At 47.3% G+C, this 22,043-nt stretch overlaps 1 protein-coding gene across 5 annotated transcripts in view; it reads right to left on the reverse strand.

Moving 5' to 3' along the window:
- The window catches only part of GSG1L (GSG1 like), a 127,897-nt gene that overhangs the window by 87,628 nt on the left and 18,226 nt on the right, over positions 1-22,043 (reverse strand). For all 5 annotated transcript variants that reach the window (XM_032794673.1, XM_032794672.1, XM_032794671.2 and 2 more), the window contains exon 2: positions 3,237-3,284. In XM_032794673.1, the coding sequence (XP_032650564.1) occupies positions 3,237-3,284 (48 nt within the window). The remainder of the gene's footprint in view (positions 1-3,236; positions 3,285-22,043) is intronic.

Raw genomic sequence — 22,043 nt, forward strand, 5'->3', positions numbered from 1 at the left:
CCCAGCGATGAAGTGCATGCTCTAGCTTCTTCTGTGGGCTACGGGCTGCTTCTCAGAGAAGTTAAAAGCATGCTGTCCTTTATTTCCCTTCCCCTCCTCCAGTACCCCAGTTACTCCTAGACCTGGGATCATTCAGGACTGTGTTATGCACCTGTGTGGTAGGGGTTCAAATCCAGCTGATGGTGGGATGGGCAGAGGTATATGTAAATTAGTGTGAGGACCCCAGGGAAAACAGTTTAAATCACTTTATATTACAGAAGAACAGTCAGACTGGTTCAAACAATAGGCCAGCTAGCCCAGTATCCTATCTTCCAACAGTGTCCAATACCAGAGACTTCAGAGGGAATGAACAGAACAGGGCAATTACCAAGCAATCCATCCCTGTCATCTAGTCCCAGCTTCTGGCAGTCAGACATTTAGGGACACCCAGAGCATGGGGCTGCATCTTGTCTAGTAGCCATTGATGGATCTATCCTCCATTAATAATTCTTTATTGAACCCAGTTATATTTTTGTCCTTCACAACATCCCCTGGCAACACATTCCACAGGTTCACTGTGCATTGTGTGAGGTACTTCCTTATGTATGTCTGAAACCTGCTGCCTATTCATTTAATTGGATGACCCCTCTGTTATGTGAAGTGGTAAATAACACTTCCTTATTCACTTTCTCCACACCAGTCATTATTTTATAGACCTCTATCATACCCCCTTCAGTATCTTTTCCAAGCTGAACAGTCCAGGTCTTTTTAATCTCTCTTCATACAGAAGCTGTTCCATACCCCAGGGGTTTTTTATTGCCCGTCTCTGTGCCTTTTCCAGTTCTAATATGTCTTTTCTGAGATGGGGGGTGACCACAACTGCACACAGTATTCAAGCTGTGGGTGTACCATGGATTTATATAGTTTCTATTTTATCATAATGCCACTATCTGTTCCTTTCCTAATGGCTCCTAATATTCTGTTAGCTTTTTTGACTGCCGCTGCACATTGTGCAGATGTTTTCAGAGAACAGTCCACAGTGACTCCTAGGTCTTTTTCTTGAGTGGTAACAGCTAATTTAGACTCCATCATTTTGTATGTATAGCTGGGATTGTTTGCTAATTACTTTTCACTTAACAGCATTGAATTTCATCTACTATTTTGTTGCTCAGTCACTCAGTTTTGTGGGATCCCTTTGTAATTCTTCACAGTCTGCTTTGGACTTAACTATCTTGAGTAATTCTGTGTCATCTGCAAACTTTGCAACCTCACTGTTTACCCCTTTTTCTAGACCACTTATGAATATGCTGAAAAGAACAGTCCCCAGTACAGCTTCTTGCCCCTCCTCCCCAACCACTATTTACCTCTCTCCACTGTGAAAACTGACCTTTTATTCCTGCCCTTTGTCGCCTATCTTTTAACCAGTTACTGATCCATGAGAGGACCTTCCTTCTTATCCCATGACAGCTTACTTTGTTTAAGAGCCTTTAGTGATGGACTTTGTCAACAGCTTTCTGAAAGTATAAGTATACAGTATCAACTTGATCATGCTTGTCCATGTGCTTGTTGACCCTTCAAAGAATTCTAATCGGTTGGTGAGGCATGATTTCCCTTTACAAAAATGGTGTAGATTCTTCCAACATATTGTGTTCATCTGCATGTCTGATCATTCTGGGTTGTGGGTTTGTTTTGTTTTTTACACACTATAGTTTCAACCAGTTTGCCTAGTACTGAAGTCAGGCTTACTGGCCTGTAATTGCAGGGATCACCTCTGGAGCCTTTTAAAAAAAAATTGGTGTAACATGAGCTATCTGCCAGTCATCTGGTATAGAGGCTGATTTAAGTGATAAGTTGCATACCACAGTCAGTAGTTTTCCGATTTCATATCTGAGTTCCTTCAGAACTCTTGGGTGATACCATCTGGGCCTGGTGACTTATTACTGTTTAAGTTACCAATTTGTTCCAAAACCTCCTCTATTGACACCTCAAATGAGACATTTCCTTAGATTTTTCACCTAAATAGAATGGCTCAGGTGTGCGACTCTCCCTCAATATCCTCTGCAGAGAAGACTGATGCAAATAATTCATTTAGCTGCTCCAAAATGGCCTTGTCTTCCTTGTGTGCTCCTTTAGCACCTCAATAGACCGGACCCCCTGATTGTTGAATAGGCTTCCTGCTTCTGAAGCTCTTAAAATAATTTTGCTGTTAGTTTTTGTCTTTTGCTAGTTGCTCTTCAAATTCTTTTTTGATTTCCCTAATTATATGTTTACTCTTGATGTGTGACAGTTTATGTTCCTTCCTATTTTCCTCAGAAGGATTTTACTTCCAATTTCTAAGAGATGCTGTTTTATCTCAAACTACTTCTTTTACTCTGTTCAGCGATGGAAGCATCTTTTTGGTCTTTTTGCTATTTTTTTCTATACGTATAGCTTAAGCCTTTATTATGGTGTTTTTAAAAAGTTTCCAGGTAGTTTGCAGGGATTTCACTCTTGTGACTGTTCCTTTGAATTTCCATTTAAATAGCCTCCCCAGTTTTCTGGTGTTCCCCTTTTTTACCTTTAATGCTTCTGGGGTGGGTTTGTATTCCCCCCACAGTAATATTACATTTAATTACACTATGATCACTATTAATGAGTGGTTCCGCTATATTCACCAGCTGGAGAAGGAGATTTTGAAATACTGAAGAAATTGACAAACCAAAACTCCATATATCAGGTTGAACAAGATCTTTACAGCCAGTCCCTTCTCAGTGCTGTTGACTCATCTTTTTATTTCTCTGCCTCTCAGACAAACAAGGAAGCAAACCTCCCACAACCACTATTTAATGAACAATAATGCCTATAACACTGCTGCTCGCTCTGTATGCAAATTCTTCTGGTCTGTGAAAACAACACAAATGTGCTGCTCCTCTCCTCCATTGCTGGGGGTTAAGTAGTTGTTTTTGGGCTATGGTTTATAGTTTGACTTCCTGGAAAGCACTGGGTTTCCTCAGGAGGAGATGCATCTAGAGAACACTATACAAGACTGTGCAAAACTCCCACATAAACACTTGCCTCAGAGGTAGGGAAGGACTGATTGGATGTTCTTTCTCGCTTTACACCCCACTCCCTTTCTTGTCTAGCTATCATAATTTCTATTGTAAGAGCCTCTTGCATTTTTATGAGACTTCATGTTATGGCACTGAAGAAATATGAAAAAATAATAGTGATATCTGCAAAGTGGCAAGTAGGAAGAAGCCTCAATTGTTATGTCTTACCTTTCTCAGAAGCCGGGGCAAGGTCAATAAAACTTCGACATTTTTCACCTTGAAAAGAAAAGGATTTATATTAAGAGACAGAAGTTGATTTGGTTTTGCTTTGTCTTCTCTCGCTTCCAACGATGGGTACTGCAGCCACTCCCACTTCAGGGACTAACAGACCATGCACCGAGAGCCAGCTATTAATCTGCCCACCTTTCCCATCCACCATGCACTGCTCCCACATGGTCTGACCTTTCAGCAGATTGATATGCGCTTTCCTCACCCATGTGAGCTCCCACATTCCCTCCCTCTGTTGGGAGTTGAGAACATGATTATGGAGAAGTAATTTACCCTTTGACTGCCAGGGTCCAGTCCTCCCCCCTGTGGTGGTGACAGAGGGGATGCAGTCCGTGCTGCACCTGTTCAGGAGTTGTAAGGTCTTCTGTTGTACCCCTCCTGCAATGGCCACTATGCAATGCACTGCAGGGGCACGGAATCACTGGGCACAGGCCTGCCCTGGCACCTGGCGCTCCAACCAGGGTGGTACAGAGCCTCCCTGTGGCAGGGGGCATTCCAAGGAAGATTGTGTGGGGGGTGTTCCCTTTGCACCAGCCTAGCTCTCTGTCTACCTCAGAGTTACTCAACCCCTTCTGCTCAGAGTAAGCCTCCCAGAAGCAGTGGCTGGAGAAGCTTGGTCAATGCTAGCACACACCTCGGCTAATGCCAGTGAAGCAGAATTGGTGATAACAATGATGGGGCATTTTTTGCAGAAGAAGCCCATGTAAGAAAGGCCAGTGATGCATGAAATTGACCCAGCAGCAAAAGTCATTTACACCTTTTCACTGTACCTGGAAATACTCAAATGTGCTGGTGAGGGAGCATCAACAAACCACTGGAAATGGTGAAAGAGGAGAAACTGGAAGATACCATGAGGACCTTGCCAGCTCTGCTCTACACCAGGAGACAGATGTGTTATTGCAGCAGCTTAGCTACACTGCCACCTCCATACCTGATTCCTTCCTGCTGAGGGCTCTGGTTAGTGTCGTACAGACAGTAACAGACTCAGATTCGTCCTTGCACTGGCACCAGCATAGAAACCTAGGTGAGGCTGCAGGGGCCAGCATGGCTCCTGAGATCAGCCCTACAGGCTGCCCAACCTTGTGCCTCAAAGAGTGCTAGTGGCAGCAGCAGCATGAGCAGTACTGGGGGGTAGTGCCCAGCAGCCCAGTCAGGGTGGGACTGGACCCCATTCTGCACACACTGAGTTTACCATCTGAGTCTAAGAAAAGAACAACAGGTAGGTTCAGACACCAATAGGTAGGTTCAGACACCACCAGACAAGGGAGCAGTGAGGCGCCAACTATGATCACTGTGACAAGCAGAAATCACAGGACACAAGTAGCCTGGCCTAGCCCTTGTTTTGTAGCCATCATAGCAGAGGAGCTTTAAGCAGGGATTTGAAGAAGCAGTGAGGTGGGCTTTGTAAACAGGGAGCTTAAACCAGGCCTTTGGGGGTGGCATGAGAGAAGAAAACAACTAATGAGCACTCGAGACTTGCTTCCTTTGCAGAGTGGAGCTGAGGGTTGACAGCTCAATCACATATAAGAGATGATAGGTGGATGTGATAGGTCGGTAGGGTTTATTTAGGAGGGGAAAAAATAGTTTGTTTTTGAGGCAGCGGAGAAGGGGGAAGTCAGGGAAGGGATGTGCAGAGAGCAGGGATGTAGCTGGAGTGATGAGGCTCATAAATGAACATCGCAGTAGCATTTTGGATGGATGTAAGTGGGGCAAGATTGCATTTGTCAAGGCTACGGAAGAGAATATTGCAATACTCACGCTATGACATGAAGAGGGCCTCGGTGAAAGTTCTAGCAGTGCAGGTGGAGAGGAAAAGCTGGGCCTCAGAGACGTGGGGCAGGAAGATTTAGACATGGCCTGAGTTGATTGATCTAGAACAGGGGTGGGCAAACTACATCCCTTGGGCTGCGTCCGGCCTGTCAGACCATTTAATCCAGCCCTCAAGCTCCCACTGGGGAGTGGGGTTGAGGGCGTGCCCCGCTCCAGGTGTGCTGTGGCTCTGCGCAGCTCCCGGAAGCAGTAGCAAGTTCCCCATCCTACGCATAGGGGCAGCCAAGGGGCTCCGCATGCTGCATCCGCCCCAAGTGCTGGCTCCGCAGCTCCCATTGGCCAGGAACCACCTGGCTGGCGCTGTGCCTCCTTGTAGGAGCCGGAGGGGGGACATGCCACTGCTTCCGGGAGCTGTTTGAGGTAAGCGTCGCTTGGAGCCTGCCCCCTAACACCCTCCCAACACCTTGCCCCAGCCCTGTTCCCCCTCCTGCCCTTCAAACCCCTCGATCCCAGCCCAGGGCACCTTCCTGCATCCCAAACCCCTCATCCCCAGACCCACCCCAGACCCTGCACCCCCAGTAGGAGCCCTCACCCCCCCCACAGCCAAACCCCCTCCCCCAGCCAAGAGTCCCCTCATGTACCCTGAATCCTTCATTTATGGCCCCACCCTCGAATCCGCACCCCCAGCCCAGAGCCTGTACCCACTCCCACACTCCAACCCCCTGCCTCAGCCCGGAGCCCCCTCCCATACTCCAACCACCCCTGCTCTACCCCCAGCCCATAGCTCCCTTCTGCACCCCAACTTATCATCCCTGGCCCAACCCCAGAGCCCCACACCCATCCAGAGCCCTCATCCCCTCCCACAGCCCAATCCACAATTCCATGAGCGTTCATGGCCCATCATACAATTTCCATACCCAGATGTGGTCCTCAGGCCATAAAGTTTGCCCACCCCAGTCTAGAAAGAGGGCCAAGTTGAAGATGACACCCTGCTTATAGGCCTGAGTGATAGAGAGGATGGTGAAGTTGCCCAGGTGGAGTGAAAAAGGAGAAGGATGGGAGATGTTTAAGAGCTCAGTTTTGACCAGTTTGAGTTTAAGGTGACAGCTGGACATCCATGAGGAGATGTCAGAGAGAGATGCCAAGATTTGGTTTAGAGAAAGGAGACAGGTACAGAGAAGAGCTGGATCTACAAGTCAATGTAAAGATGGTAGCTGAAGCTTTGTTTTTGAATGAGATCACCAAGCTGTAGAAGGAAATGGGGGTGGGGAGGATATGGAGCCTTATGAGACCTGCATGGAAAGTTGAAGTGAGGATAAGGTGAAATTAGGGTGACCTTATTTCCCAAAGGGAAAATAGGACACTGTCCATGGGGGGTTGGTCCAAGCCCACCCCGTCTCCCTAAGGCTGGCCCCAGCCGCTCACCCAACGTGCCTCCAAAGACTGTCACTGGGCACTCAAACCCTGCCAAACCCCTGCTTGAGGCTGTGTCTAGTCACTAGAACCCTGCCTGCCATATGTCCTTTCTGGAACCCTTCCGCCCCCAACCTCCCCCTTGCACAGGGCTGACATCTCCACTCAACCCATGCACATTTCTCTGCACTGCACCTCACTTTTTTTAACAAAAGTGGGCATTTGTCCCATTTGATGGCAAGAGCAAATGGGACAAATGCCTTCTATTGCCAAAAAACTTGGGACGGGTGGGACAGGTCTTAAAAAAAGGCCTGTGCTGTCGGGACATATGGTCATCCTAAGGCGAATCCTCCAGATGACATGTTGAAGGAGCAACTGAAGAGGTAGGAGGAAAACCAGGGGAGGAAGCAGTCATAAAAGCCAAGAAAGGTCAAGATTTCAAGAAAGAAAGCCTGGTCCATGATATCAAAGGTAGCTGACAGGTTGAGAAGGATGAGGATCGAGCACTGGTCTTGAGACATGGTGAGGAAGAGGTTGTTAAAGATGTTGGCAAAAGCTGTTTTAAAAGGAAAAATGAAACTATACAACTCTGCCACTCTAACTTATCCAAACTTGAGAAAACTTAATAGTAAATAGAGGAAAAAAGGGAAAAATCAAAACTCTTACGCACCACTCATTCAAACCCCTAGAGATTTCTCATTCTGTTGCATTTAGTGGCAAAAAAAGACAAAGGAAAAAGGGGGAAAAGGAGGAAAAAATGCACTCACACTTTCCCTCCTTTTTTCTAGTAGAAAAGTGGGGTGGGGGGAGTGGAAAAGTGTCTTAAAATGTACCTTCACTCATTTTTGTTGTTGTTTTCCACCTTTTCCAGTGGAGAAAAAAGGGTGAGGGGAGTAAAAACCTGAGACAAGGTTGGAAATTTACAATAAAGTCAAACAAAAAAGTCAAAAATATTAAAAAGGTGTTTCATAATTTTTCATTTAAATTTTTTTTTGAAACATAATTTATCAAATATTTTACCTGAAAAAAACAATTGAGGAAAAAGCTTTTTTTTGAAAAAATGTCAAACAGCTCCATCCAGGTCGTTTTGCTAGCAACAGGAATAGTTATCAAAGTTGCATAGATGCTCGAGGTGGAAATGACATATTGGGTCATGCAACCCATCTCCCAGGGGCCAAAGGAGGACTGTTTCTAGAACAGAAATTTGAACACGGTGAAAAAGTCATTCAAGGCCACCTGGCGGGGGCGGAGAGGGCAAGTGGGGCAATTTGCCCCGGGCCCTGCAGGGGCCCCACGAGAATATAGTATTCTCTAGTATTGCAATTTTTTTTTTATGGAAGGGGCCCCTGAAATTGCTTTGCCTGGGCCCCCTGAATCCTCTGGGCGGCCCTGAAGTCATTGCAGCAAACCTTAAGGACATAAGAAGGCTATAGTGAGTCAGACCAATGGGCCATCTAGCCCAGTATCCAGTCTTCCAACAGTGGCCAGATGCTTCAGAGGGGAATGAACAGAACAGGTAATCATCAGGTGATCCATCCCCTGTCACCCATTCCCAGCTTCTGGTAATCAGAGGCTAGTGTGACAAAGTCAGGCTGGACAGCTGCAAGAGGGTCCTCATATTGGTTCTGGAAAGTGGGCGGGCACAAGGAAGGAAGTGGGCACAAATGGGGACTGCTGCCAGCTGGGCATATGCACTGGGGGCCGGGAGAGGGACACCCCCAGAGCTGGTGGGGTAAATAACAGGGAGAGGAGGGAGGGACACAGTGGCAGATGCCAGAGCTGCGGCAGCCCCTACCACAGAGGGGCTTAGCTGTCTTGGCGGGGCCTTTGCCCTTCTTATTCCCCTGGCCCTTCCTGCTGCCTGGGGGGGGCTCCCCTAGAGTCAGAGGGAACAAGGGGCACGTTAGCAATGGAGTCCACCCCTGTACTCGCCGCTGCCAGTACCCCAGCAGGGGTAGTGACAGGTGGTCCGGCAGCAGCGGTTGAGATGGGACCACGGGGGGGGAGGGGGATGGGAGGGCAGGCAAAGTAGGGATGGCAGGGTCAACTCAAGGGGGGAGGGAAGGAAGAGAAGGATTGACTGATCCTCCCTGCTAAGCTGCAGGCAGAAGAAGAGGGCACCAAGAGAGAGGGAGAAGGCACGGGGGCACCTCTCAAGGCAGGGAAGGAGGGGGCTATCACTGACACAAGGTGAGACTACTGGCTTCTCCGGCTGCACCGGGGAAAAGGGAAGGACTACAGTATTATTTGGGGGCGGGGGCAGTGAACAGAGTTCAACAGAAAGGGGAAAGCGGCTCAAGCACATGGGTGGGGGGACATGGGTACACGAAGCAAGGGGCCAGCCAAGGGGGGCAAGGACACTGAGGAAAAAGGAGCGGGCTGGAAACAAGCCAGGGCCAGGACAGGCAAACCAACAGTCACCCAGGGACCAGGGCAGGGCAGGAAAACAAGCTAAACTCCCAAGGGCAAAGAGTGGGGCAGGCAAACAAACTGAAGTTACTGGGGGCCAGGGCAAAAAAAATAAAGGTGGGGGGATGGGCAGCAAGGGGCAGGCAGTGCAGGTAGCAAGGGGAAAGGGGGCGTGTAAGCAGAGTCAGGATGAGCTCTACCCTGACATCTGGTGTTAAGCCATGGAAAAGGACTTCAGGGGCTGATCTCATTTGCATGGGCACATCCACCCTGCCTAACATGAGGGACTGCCTGCCCAAATGGTCACTTTGGCTGCTGTGGGATCCCCAGTCTCTGTGTTACTGGGGCAAGAGTAATAAAGGCAGGAGTAATAAAGGGTTGTTATCGTGAATCAAGGACAGTAGAACTGTACTTGGCATTTTATGATGGAGGGACTCGCCCTCAACTAAGCAGCACTCGCTAGGCAAGGGACATGGCTTCCAAAGCCCTGTGCACTAGAAAGGCTGGTGATAGGTCTGTGTATTAGGTAGTATGGGTTCCTTCTGAGAGTGCTAAATGCTATTTTGACCCTTGTTCTCTCCACTGCCTAATAACAGAGCTAATTTTGACCCCACTAGGAGTCTTGTCACATGCTGCAGTACTGAAATCTCTGATACCTAGCTCTAAGTATTAAACCTACTTTGGGTTACTGGTGCACCAGCACTTAGGCTCCCCTACTACTAGCTAAATTCACTAAAGAGCTGAAGTTAGTGAGAGCTGTGTCAAGTGTGGGGGGGATTAAGACAAGTTGGTGAGTGGATAATAGGCTGGCTATCTGGTGGAGCACAGTAGAGAGCAGAGCAGAGCGGATAGGACGACAGCTGGTGGAGAGGCGCATCTGGCAGTGAAGATTGCAGCAGAACCCCGTGGAGATGTGTGGTACTTGGCTATCAACCTGAGCAGCGGAGCATGTAAGCTATGCCTCCCCGGCCATTCCTCCCTCCACGTCCACCCTGCCTGGGAGGTAAACTCTGCAGATGAACTTCTGAACTCAGAAGGGCTGCACTGACCAAGGTCAGAAACTGTAAGTGGGGTAACTTTTGGGTTGCTGGACTTACTTAAGACCCTGAGGGGAAAAGGACACTGCCAAACTTACTTGGAGGTGGGTGTTTTGCTCATGGTCTGTGTTATGAATCCTCTTTGTGGTGTTTCCCCAATATAATGCCATATGGTTTCTCTCCTTTATTAAAAGGCTTTTGCTACACTCAGACTCTGTGCTTGTGAGAGGGGAAACATTTCCTCTTATATTCCCCAGGGGTGTGGTATGTAATTGTCCCAGGTCACTGGGTGGGGGCTCAGGCCGGTTTTGCATTGTGTTATTTAAATGAAACCCCTAGATACTGAACCCGGCCCCTGTTGATGCCAACTCTGACGGGCAGAAGGGTTACAGGGGGAACTGCTGCAGGGAGGTTGGTGGGCAAGGCAGAGGATGGGGAAGGCCACCAGCCAAAAGAAGCAGGAGAGGCAAGGGCCAGTCCAGGGGGAGGGAAGGGGCACAGGCATCCATGTGTGCTTGCAAAAGCCCAGCCTGTGTGTGCTGCCGCTACAGGCCCAAGTAGTGGAAAAGGGGTGAGGCAAGCCACTGAGTCCCAGAGTAAGGAGCAAAGGCAGATGGTAGGTGGGAGTGGTGGTGGAGGGGGCAGCAGTGGTGATGGGGGCAAGGGGGAACAGATGGACTACGGGGAGGGCTCTGCACCACACCCCATCTCCCCACAGCAACAGTTATTATCCCCACCACAAGAGTAGAGATGGAAGCAGTCACTCATCCCTTCAGGAGGCCCCCTCCATGGTATCCTGCAGAGTTCCTGCACACTCCCCCAGCAGCCAAAGTCTCCTTCTTTCTCCCCAAGGCACCAGCAGACTTCCATGCAGCACAGGCACCAGCAACAGTCAGTCTGACAACCAGGCAGGAGGGACCCCTCAGGTGGTGGCAGTAGCAACAGCAGGGGTGGGGTCCCTCACTCCCCCCTCTGGGGAGCAGGCCAGCAGGCCCCCCCAAGCAGCACCAGCAACCAGGGAGTCCACCGGCTGGCAAGGTAGTGAGGGGCAGGGGGTCTGGCCCAAACGAGAGTCTGAAGCAAAGGAACCTTGGGCCCAGCAGCAGCAACTCCACACCCACAAGAGGGTCCTGGTCAGCCGATATGTTAGCCCTAGAGTTAGGGTTACCAGATAGATTGTTCTCAGTGGTAGCAGATGACAGAACAAGGAGTAATGGTCTCAAGTTGCAGTGGGGAGGTTTAGGTTGGATATTAGAAAAAACTTTTTCACTAGGAGGGTGGTGAAGCACTGGAATGGGTTACCTAGGGAGGTGGTGGAATCTCCTTCCTTACAGGTTTTTTACAAACCCCTGGCTGGGATGATTTAATTGGGAATTGGTCCTGCTTTGAGCAGGGGGTTGGACTAGATGACCTCCTGAGGTCCCTTCCAACCCTGATATTCTATGATAGCAACTGTGTAAAAACAGGACACGTGGCGGGGGGGGGGTAATAGGCACCTTTATAAGAAAAAGTCCTAAAAAACAGGACTGTCCCTTTAAAAACAGGACATCTGGTCACCCTACCTAGAATGTTAAAGGCCCTTTTTTCCTACAAGCTGAGAAGGGGTTACCTCAGGTCAATTAGGGACACCTGAATCCAATTAAGGGCTGCCCAAGGCCTTTAAAAATCCCTCCTCTGGGGAGAATGAGATAAGCTACTGCTAGGCTAATGGCAGTAAGGAAACAAGCTTTTCCAAGCTGAGAGGCTATGCCCTTTACCAGAGGGGAACAGCCAAACCTGAGTGGATGCTTGGGGAAGGATGGACACCCCACAGCAAACAACAGGACAATACCCTGCCCCAGTGAGGAGGCAGCGAAAGGTATGCCTTTGTGTTTATGAGACTGTTTCCTTTTTGATTGATGAAGGATCACTCCCCTGGCTGATGCTGGGGTCTACCCTGAAAACACAGCCACAGGTGTGCAAATGGCAGGAAGGCAAACACTGCCCAACGTGGGGCTGACCCTGCCATTGCCAGACACTGGCAAGATAAAGGAGGTGCCTTGCCACACTAAGAACATCCAAAGCATGGGGCTGCATCTCTGTTCATTTTGGCTACTAGCCATTGATGGACCTATCTTCCATGAACTTATCTAGTTCCTTTTTTAAACCTGTTATAGTTTTGGTCTTCACAACATCCCCTGGCAATGAGTTCCACAGGTTATCTACGTGTTGTGTGAAAAAGTACTTCCTTCTGTTTTGTTTTAAAGCCGCTGCCTGTTAATTTCATTGGGCAACTTCTGGTTCTTGTGTTATGTGAAGGAGTGAATAAGGAAGTGTTATTTACTCCACTTTCTCCATGCCAGCTGCGATTTTATAGCTATCTGTCATATCCCCTTTTATTCATCTTTTTTTCCAAGCTGAAAAGTCTGTCTTTTTAAATCTCTCCTCCTGCTGAAACTGTTCCATACCCCCTAATTATTTTTGTTGCCCTTTTTGTACCTTTTCCAATTCTAAGATATCTGTTTTGAGATGGGGTGACCAGACCTTAACACAGTATTCAAGGTCTAGGTATACCATAGATTTATACGGTGGCATTATGACATTTCTGTCTTATTAGCTATCCCTTTCCTAATTGTTCCTAGGATTGTTAATTTTTTTTAACTGCTGCTGCTATGGGTGTTTTCAGAAAACCATCCCCTATGACTCCAAGATCTTTCTTGTGTAATATAAGGTTTTGCAAGGAGTCTAACTTAGCTCCTAACTATAAAAGGCCTGTTTTGAAATTGTGTGTATATGCTAGCCCTAGAATTAGGGTTACCAGATAGCATTACTAGGATATTGTGACTGGGGTCATGATGGGGTTCTAATGCCACACCATTGTTGTCCCAGGTCTGCAGAATAGCCTGAAATTGCTGGTTGAAACTGGCTTACATCAAACTGATCTGCTTCAGGCACAGTGAAAGTCTGTCTGAGGCAGAATGACAAGGAAGCAATAGTGGCCAACAATCCTCTTTTACCATGTCAGCTAGGCCAGAGGTTGAAGTTTTTTCTTTTGGATGCAGACTGCACTACAACTACCCATGGATTTGTCACTTCAGCAGTGGATAATTATCATTATGTGCTTTGCAAGGAACTAACCAACACTGTCATTTGGGAACTAACTAATGGAGAATGCCTGCTTGCTTGGGGTACCTGGCAGGAACACATTACACCTCTTCTCTGGGATCTGCACGGACTTCCGCTTTATTTCCAAGTGCAATGCATGGCATTTGTCTTCACCCATAAATCAGGGATAGTGTTAGACTCACTGGGCCCAGGGTAGAAACTAAGCAGTGGGCCTCCACCCCGCCTCCCTTAGCTGTTCCTACATTGGATTACTGCAATATTTCTGAAGGCAAAGCCTGAGCCCCACTGTCACCCATGGTTACAAAAGCAGACTGCTGCCATTTCAGGTTTGTTAGGGTCTCTCACAGAGCCACTGCCATTGAATCGGGGATTCTGCTTGTCTCACTCATTTATCACTATAAATGAAATTCTTTCTGCAACAGATTCCACATTTGCTACCTCAGCCACACTAAAAGGCTTGTTGTTTCTGAAAGGGAAGCTTATCTCCAGGCCGGGAAGTGTATATTTGACCTTTCTTCTTTAGGCAGCCACAGAGAGATGATGATTTCACTCCTCCGAAGCACCCACCCACCAAACCAATGTAACTGCCTCTTTGAATGTGATGTGCCCTGAGGGGACCAATAGCATGGCTAGTAAGAGATCCGGAGATGGCATGCCTGTCCTAGGTAATAGAGAAGAGTCCATTTCAGCCTAACATTACATTATTAATGTGCAGACAGCTGGAAGATACCGAGTGAAGGTTTTGAGTCATTTTCTTGCAATTTTAACTACTCTAGTAAAAACATTGAGACCAAAAATGTAATACTAATAGAAGAAAACAGCAAAATGCTGCAGAGACCCCAAAAATTACTGTGGGGTTTATTAATGGGAATTAATTAGCTACACAAGCCATAGTAAAATGTTAACTTTCAGTTTCCTAGGATTCTGAGTGGAATGCAAAGTATCAGAATGCAGAATCAGAAAGTTCTAGAATAACAAATTATAATACTGCTATTGCTATGATTTCTTTTATTTACCTTCTATAATTCCAAAACTATATTGAATAAGGAAAGGAGAGAAAATAAGATTAAAGAATTATGAAGAAAGGAAAAGACAATAAAATAATTATTGATGAAACACAGACAAGGGATACTTGGAAACCATAAATCAGCCAGGGTGAGTAACAGGGATCTTTGGGTATCAAGGGACCAGATAACTAGGAGGATAAATTTAAAAACAAAAATGTAAATGATAGTCCCTTAAGAACATTTTACTATATGTCCAAAGAGCCACAATCACAAAAGAAAGATAAATGAGTTTTTTAAAAAATCCTACTTTAGACAAAGGTAAAGCAGCAAATAAAAAAAATTAAAATATAACAAACTTTTATCAGCATCTTTTCTATTTAATATAAATTAGAAGTTAAGACATGCAGACATTTGATAAGGGATGCTAAAAATACTAGTGGAAAAAATCCATGCTGGTCAAGTTAAGAACACAACGGAATTTAAAAAAAAAATTATCAAAAACAAGGAATGCTAGCAATACTGTATGTCCATTACTAGACTGAGATGGTAAAATTGTAATGCATGTCCAAACTTTTTCACTAGAGATCATTTTTTATTTAAAATGCTATTTTTTCTTTTCTTTTCTTTTTTTTTTTTTGAAAAAACAGAAACCTTTACAAGAAATTTTCCATTTTCATTGAAATTTTGCAGGGTTTTATTAAACGTTGTTTGCTTTTAAAACCTGGAAAGTTTCAAAAGCTAGCAAGTGTTTGTTTTTCAATTTTGTGATGAAAGCACAAAAAGTTGAGTGAAATTTTAAACAAAAATGAAAAAAATGAAATTTTGGCAGGAAATAAATACAATTCCCAGCTAGATCTATAAAGCTGTTAATGCAGATGCAGAAAAGAAAAAAGTGTTCAATAAATATTTCCATCCTGTATTTGGAAATAAGCTGGATGAAATATTCACATCATACAATGATGAAATATTTCCATTCCAACAGTATCTAAGGAGGATGTTAAACAGCAGCTGCTGAAATTAAACATTTTAAAACTTGCGACTTTTGATATCTTGCAGCCAAGAGATTTAAAAGAATTGGCTAAGGGACTCTGTAGCTTGTTAATGTTTACTAAAACTTGTTATAGAGGAGAAGTTCTGGAGGACTGGAAGAAAGGGGGGAAAAAAAGAGTAGTGTAGCTGTGGTAGCACATATAGTGGCAGCTGACATGGCCAAGTACATACCCACCAAGTTCAGGCAGATTTGTACTTGGCACACCTCAGTCATGCCTCTGTCACCACTACCCGTGATGCTATCGCTACACTGCTTTTTATACTCATATTAGCTCAATCAGAGCTAGCGCGAGTATGTGTACATGAGCAGGGCAATCGCATGCCTTGCTTGTAGCACGGATGTAGCCTAATGTCTCACTCTATGGTATTTTCTCCAGTCCTCGAATCATTTTCTCCTTTCTGCAAACTCCCCTTTTTTTTTAACATGTGGATGCCAGAACTGTTCGCAGGGTTCTAGTAGCGGTCTCACTGATGCCACCTAAAATGGTAAAAATCACTTCCCTGCTCCTACTCATTACTCCCCTGTTTATACATCCACCGATCGCATGAGCCATTTCTGCCACAGCATCACGCTGCCTGGTTCTGTTCAGTTGCTTGTCCACAGTGACCTCTAGATCCCTTTTCAGAGTCACTGCTTTCGAGGATACAGTCCCCATTCTGTAGGCATGGCTTGCTTTCCTTGTTCCTAGAGGTATAATTTTGCTTTTGGCTAGATGAAAGCACATTTTGTTTGAATGGGTGCACCTTACCAGGTGATGAAAAATGGCAGCTATGCTAGCAAAGATATTTTCAGAGCTTTCCTGATGAACCAAGAGATTTTAAAATGAGCAGCAGTTCCCTTTTATCCTCTCCCCTCGACTCCAGAAAGCAGAAATCACTGAGGATTTAAACAGCAGCTGTTCTGGGCAGCATTAGGAAAGTTACAGAGACAGGAAGAGCTAAACATCTGCCTCACTTGCATGGTGGATTCCAACACTCCTCCATGAACCAAGGTGGAAAACAACATGTGCTGTAGGTGATCAGTACACATTAGAAACTGTTGAGTTCATAATCAACACCTAGGCACCTCCTCTTTAAAAAGATGGAGCGCAGCATGGCCCTTTTCCACAGACAGGCTCAAGGTTTGAGACATTCACTTCTCCTCATTTACCACTATGCAGCTGCAGAGACTACTCACATCTGTTGGTGAATAAAACTCCAAAGCTCCAATCCCTTCCAGAGGAAAAACCCTTCTCTAGCCTTTAGATCACAGTCTGTCACTTGTGCAGAGAGGTCTCCATGATACTAGGGAAAGAGTGCATTGCGAAAGCACATTCTGATCAACACTAGCACTAGCCCAGTGCACTCTCCCTGCTTCTCACAGCAGGATGAGTGACAGCTCCACTCCTTACGGAAACCGACAGCTGCTCCACATGCCACTCACAAGCTTGCAAGAAGCCCTGATGCTTCATCTCATCAAAGCTTTGCCCAAACATTTTAATTTCTCATTGAAAATTTCCCTATTTTCCAAAAACTGTAAAGGTTTACATTTGAAAAATGATAGACGAAGGAAATAGAGTTTTGTGGGTGTGGGAGAGAAGGGTGCGCTTTGGTCACAGCTGTTAGGGGCAGGTCAGGGTGACACCGCTGGACCCCAGGGAGGAGCTGAGGAAAGAAGTCAATACATATGCAAGGGCACAGGAGAGAAGAAAGGAGGTGTGGGAAGGAACATGCAGAAACCTCTGTAGGCAGCTGCTATGCAGTTGGTGACAAGAGCATTGGGCCCTTCAGAGCAGTGATTCTTAACCAGAGGTCTGGGACCCCCGGGGATCCATGAGCAAGTAGGGCTGGTGTTAGACTCGCTAGAGCCTGGGACAGAAAGCCAAAGCCCCGCTGTGCGGGACTGAAGCCTGGGGCCCTGAGCCCCAACACCCAAAGATGAAGCCTGAGCAACTTAGCTTTGCAGGGGCCCCTGTGGTGTGCCCTTAATGCCAGCCCAGGCTTGTATATGGAGAAAACAGTTGTGGCACAGCTGGCCCATGGAGTTTTTATAGCATGTTAGGGAGGGGGCTTCAGAAAGAAAAAGGCTGAGAACCCTGTTTTAGAACAGCTTCGTACATAGGTGCTTAGCTGAGTACAGAAGGTACAGATACCACATGCTGGCAGCCCCAGCTTCCACGGTAGTGAGCAGCTCTCAATCTCAGGTCCCCCTGCTGGAGAAGCAGCAGCCGCTGTCTTCACATTCTGTTGGGGCCAGATGCTGCTGCAGAAGGATTGGCAGGTACTATTATTGGACACTACTGCCTGAGAGCTGGTGCCCCTCCAGGAGAGAGGAGTCCCTGGAGGAGAGGGAGCGGCAGGGGGCTAATGGAAAAACACACCCTCCACTGCCGGATGGGGGAAGCTGGGCTGCTCTCCCTGCCTGACCTGCCCACAGCAGTGACCCCAACACTGTCTGGAGGTGGTGTTCCCTGCCGTGAGAACATGGGAGATGCCCCCACCTTCCCCAGGAAGGCATTGCTGGAGAAGGAGTTAGATGATCTGGTGACTCACACCAGCCCAGAGCCTTGTTTTGAACCATGTACTGAATGAAAATCTAAGAAAAGGGAGTGTCCATCAGAATCCCACAAACAAATTCAGAGAGACAGACCGGGTTAGCCTGTTAATCCAACATGGGCATAGTTGGCTGAGCTAGTCCTGCTCCCTCTGTATCTAGCCCCACCCCTCCACTGCAATTAGTAAATGACATGATGAAATCGCTCTGTGTGACAGCCCTATGACAGTTCGCATGTGTCTGTCTGGTAGATGCTGAGCTAAGTGTCTCTACATGCTGCATTTGCTGAGAAAGGGGCTGGAGAATGCGAGTGCAGCTATGTCACAGTTGGGGACCTAGGGCTGCAAGCTGTCTCCAGACTTGCCGCTGCTGCCTTCTACCCACAGCCTCTTCTGGCAGGGTTTATTGCTGTTTATCATTCATCCAACTGAACAGACTTCTCTCCATACTTCCCAGAAGAGATGTGCACCCACTAAACAGGCACTTGGCCCACACATTCTGCAGTGGATAGGGAAAGTGGGTGACAGCAAGTTGGTGCAGTCCTGGCCTCACATCTCTGGGTATTTGCCAGTATGACAGAGGGTCTCAGTTAGGGGTTATTTTCCTGGGATCATGGAGACATCTCTCCCATTCACTGTAGCAGTAGCACCTTGGTCCTGAGAGGAGCCAGAAGCAACGCTGACCAGCTGAAAGCCCTCCAGACTGTCCCAAGAGGACCCACTGCTCTCTCCCTCTGCGGCAGCATCTGCCATGATGACACTTGCGGGTAGTAATGCTGTTGGCCACCTGCTGGAGGCTCTTGGTCATGGATCTGAGCCACCATGCCTGTGAATCTGCCTGTGAATCTACCTTTAAATGCCCTCTTTTTCCCTGACAGAAACGAAGCCATAGTGGAACAGGGAATTAGGAGTGTTGCAGTCAGGTGGAGCTTCTTTTCCATCATTGCTTGGCAATTTCTCACAAGCACAGACAGCATGTTCCTGTTCAGAGTGAACTCAGCGTAGTGCTCAGTTACTGGAAGAGGTTTTTATGTGGGGTTAGTTTTCTCTCCAGTTTGCACAGCAAAGGGATTAGCTGGCCAATGCCACATCACCCCTGCTGCCAGGTTGGTGGCTTCACTGCAGTGCTCTAGGCCAGCATTTCTCAAACTGTGGGTTGGGACCCCAAAGTGCATCACAGCCCCATTTTAATGGGGTGACCAGGGCTGGCTTAGACTTGCTGGGGCCCAGGACCAAATACCAAGCCTGAGGGCTTCCACTCTGGGTGGTGGGGCTAAGGTTACAGGCCCCCTGCCAGGGGCTGAAGCCCTCAGGCTTGGGCTTTAACCCTCCGGCCTGGGACAGTGGGACTTGGGTGGGCTCAGGCTTCAGTACCCCCTCCTCAGGCCTGGTAGTAATTTTTGTTGTCAGAAGGGGGTGACGGTGCAATGAAGTTCGAGAACCCCTGCTCTAGGCGGTTGCAGATCTTCTCCACAAGCAGCTGGAGGAATGCTGACAAGTCCAGGAGGCTGCCTGTCTCAGCCTAATCAGGGTGGCAAAATGCTTGCTCTGCTGCTCTCTGCTCAGACAGATGCTCCAGCATGCAAAAGGCAGAATTCCTTGGTCACCAGCTCCTGCTTTATCTCTCAAAAAGAGAGAGACCAGCCCTTCACACTGCACAGAGACGGTTGCCATGGCCTTGGATTTGACAGGCCACTGTAAGCCATGCTGCACCTGGGCATCCCCCTCTAGAATTCCCTCATCACCAGACAGGCAGTGAAGGAGGCCAGGGACATGCTGGAAGCCAGCATCATGCATGGCCTTGGTGACATGCAATCCATTGTCCGTGGCTACAACATTAACAGAGAGTTAGGGGCTCACCCATTCCTCTGCAACAACATGTAGCTTCCTCACAATGCTCCTGGAAGAATGGTGCTTCACACGGACAGCACAGGTGGTGCTAGTCTTGCTCCTGCTTACCCACTGGGCCATGACAGCTGTTTGGCTACTGGTCCATATATTAGTGGACCCCTTGCCATCTTCAGTTACCCAGAGAACACCGTGTAGCTCTCCTCGTGGCTGCACACAGCTCTGCTATGGCCCTCTTTGCAAAATAGGATATATGCCAGCTGGGAGCATAAGCAGCTGCAAAGTCCCTGTAGCCTTTTCTCTCCATTTGGGAGAAAGGAAGCACAGCCAGCATCATTGCACAGGCTGCAGTCAGTGATATGGCCAAAGGCTGGTTAGAACTGTATTTCTGTCCCACTCGAACACACTAAGTGTGCTCTGCCAACCCCTGCTCTGAGGGCCCAGTGCATATTTGTTGTCCTGAGAGAGGCTGCTGCTACTTTAAGTCATGAGGGCTGTGCACCATGTGGCTCAGCATGTCAGAGGCCTCTACCCTTTAGGGGTCACAGTCAAGGCCAGCCATAAATATCTGCACAGCTGGCAAGTGACCCTTATATTGTCATCACCACCATTCAAAAGGAGGGGTGTCCAAAGGGCTTTGCAGCAGGGACCTGGGGTTTGTAGCTGGTGATGGCTGCTGCTGACTGGTAATGTGTAGGGGCTCTGTCTTCCCCACAGCACTCCCACTAAACTGTGTCCAGCAGAGAAGGAGGCAGTGCCCCAAACTGTTGCACAATATTCTATTGGAGCCAACACCCATACTGAGAATGGAGGCTCATAGAACATTTGCTTCTGTTCCCCAGGAGGTTCCTGTTGGCTTTTATCTCACGGCAGTGTAGGAGGTGAGAGTTTTCTTTAAGTGTTCTACGTGTGACCAGTATATTAGGAGTCAAACTGGACCTCAGTCTAAATGAGTGACAACTGTCTGGGAAGGGAGTGGATGATCCTCAACACAAACTGTAAAGGGTTGATAGGCCAGGCAATAGTTTAGATGGAAGTTTGTGGGCACTATCAGACTCTCAAAGTAAATCTCCATTGATAAACCTTTGGCCAGAGCATTCATGTCCTGACAGTGTGTCTCTTCAGCACTGGGTAGATCATTATCCACATCAGTGAGACAGAGCCCATCCACATGTACATGCTTACAACCTACCAACAATTAAAGCCAGAAAGTATATACGTTGAAAAGGAAGAGACCTACAATGGATCCTTGCAGGAATCCACTACAGAGATGTCTAAGCGAGTTAAGTTTGACTCCAGCTTGCAAAAAGGAACTCAAATTTGTTGTTTCCATGCTGAGCTGCACCATGGGTTTAGAGAGAACAGTGTGACACAACTTGGCAGTCAGCCCCACCTGCCAAACCACATCACATGAACCACCAGCCACCAGAACAGCACCAACTTTCTTGCTCTTCTCAAAGGCATCTTCAATGTCTTGTATTGAGTGATTAATGTAATCTTGGGTACAGCATGCTCATCTGAAGCCAGCCTGAACAAAGAACAGTTGTGGCTTGATAACCTCCCTGATGCACATCAGAACTTGTATTTGACACAAAATAGAGAGATGGATCACTAGCTCTTGGGATTTTCCAGGGCTTTCCTGGTTTCAGAATGGCTACAACCTTTGCATTGTGCCAGATTTTTGGGATGTGGTTGTTCTGGAAACACTGGTTGAGGAACCAAAGCAATCACCTTTTAGCCCTAGGTATAGTAGGAACTTCATATGGAAGTTCATATAATCCAGGTCTGGAGCCTTTCCTGTTTTCATAAATGTTATGGTCCAGTCCTGCTCTTTGTCTGAAAAAAGATCCATCAAGTTTGAATCCACACTAGGAGCCTGCCATCTGTAATCTCAGTTTTGACTGCAGGGCTGAAACGCTTATCCAGGTTCTGTCTATGGGCAATATCCAGTGGCTGGAAATGACAATATTTGTGGAGACTGGAAACCCCTTTTTGATGAGCCTGAAATATCCAGAAAGACTTTTAATGGTCTGCCAGGCTTTCCAGCTGGAATGAGTAAAATCTGTCTTTGTGACTGTCTCCCTCTATCGATCACACCTTGTTTGATCCAGCAGTTGAATGAGTTCCTTGCTCTTATTAACAGCCTCCTGTTTGTTACCAGCAGCTCTGAATTCCTGGCAGAGCTTAATTGCCTTTGATGACCACCCAGGGATATAATTCTGGCAATAGACTCCAGGGATTGATTTCTTAGCAGCTGCCTGAACTAATTCACTATTCAAGCAGCTCTAATTAAAACTTCAACCTTATTGTTCCAGTGTGTTGTGTCTCTGTCCCTTACCGCGTGTCTGTGTGGTCTGTTTATTCTGTACAGAATTCACAGTAGGGACTGTCTGCTACTCTGTTTAGCACAGTGGCGCCCCATTCTCAGTTGGTTCTTAGGCTGTACTGGAATAAATAATAATTCGGTTAGCATGCCTCCTGCTCGAACTGGGACACATCAATGCACCTGTGGGAAGAGCCAGCAGCACTCAGTGATAGCAGAATAGTTTAAGCCAAGATTTAAATAGACTAAGACC

Source organism: Chelonoidis abingdonii, chromosome 9 (assembly GCF_003597395.2).
Source record: "Chelonoidis abingdonii isolate Lonesome George chromosome 9, CheloAbing_2.0, whole genome shotgun sequence".
Lineage (NCBI taxonomy): Eukaryota > Metazoa > Chordata > Testudines > Testudinidae > Chelonoidis > Chelonoidis abingdonii.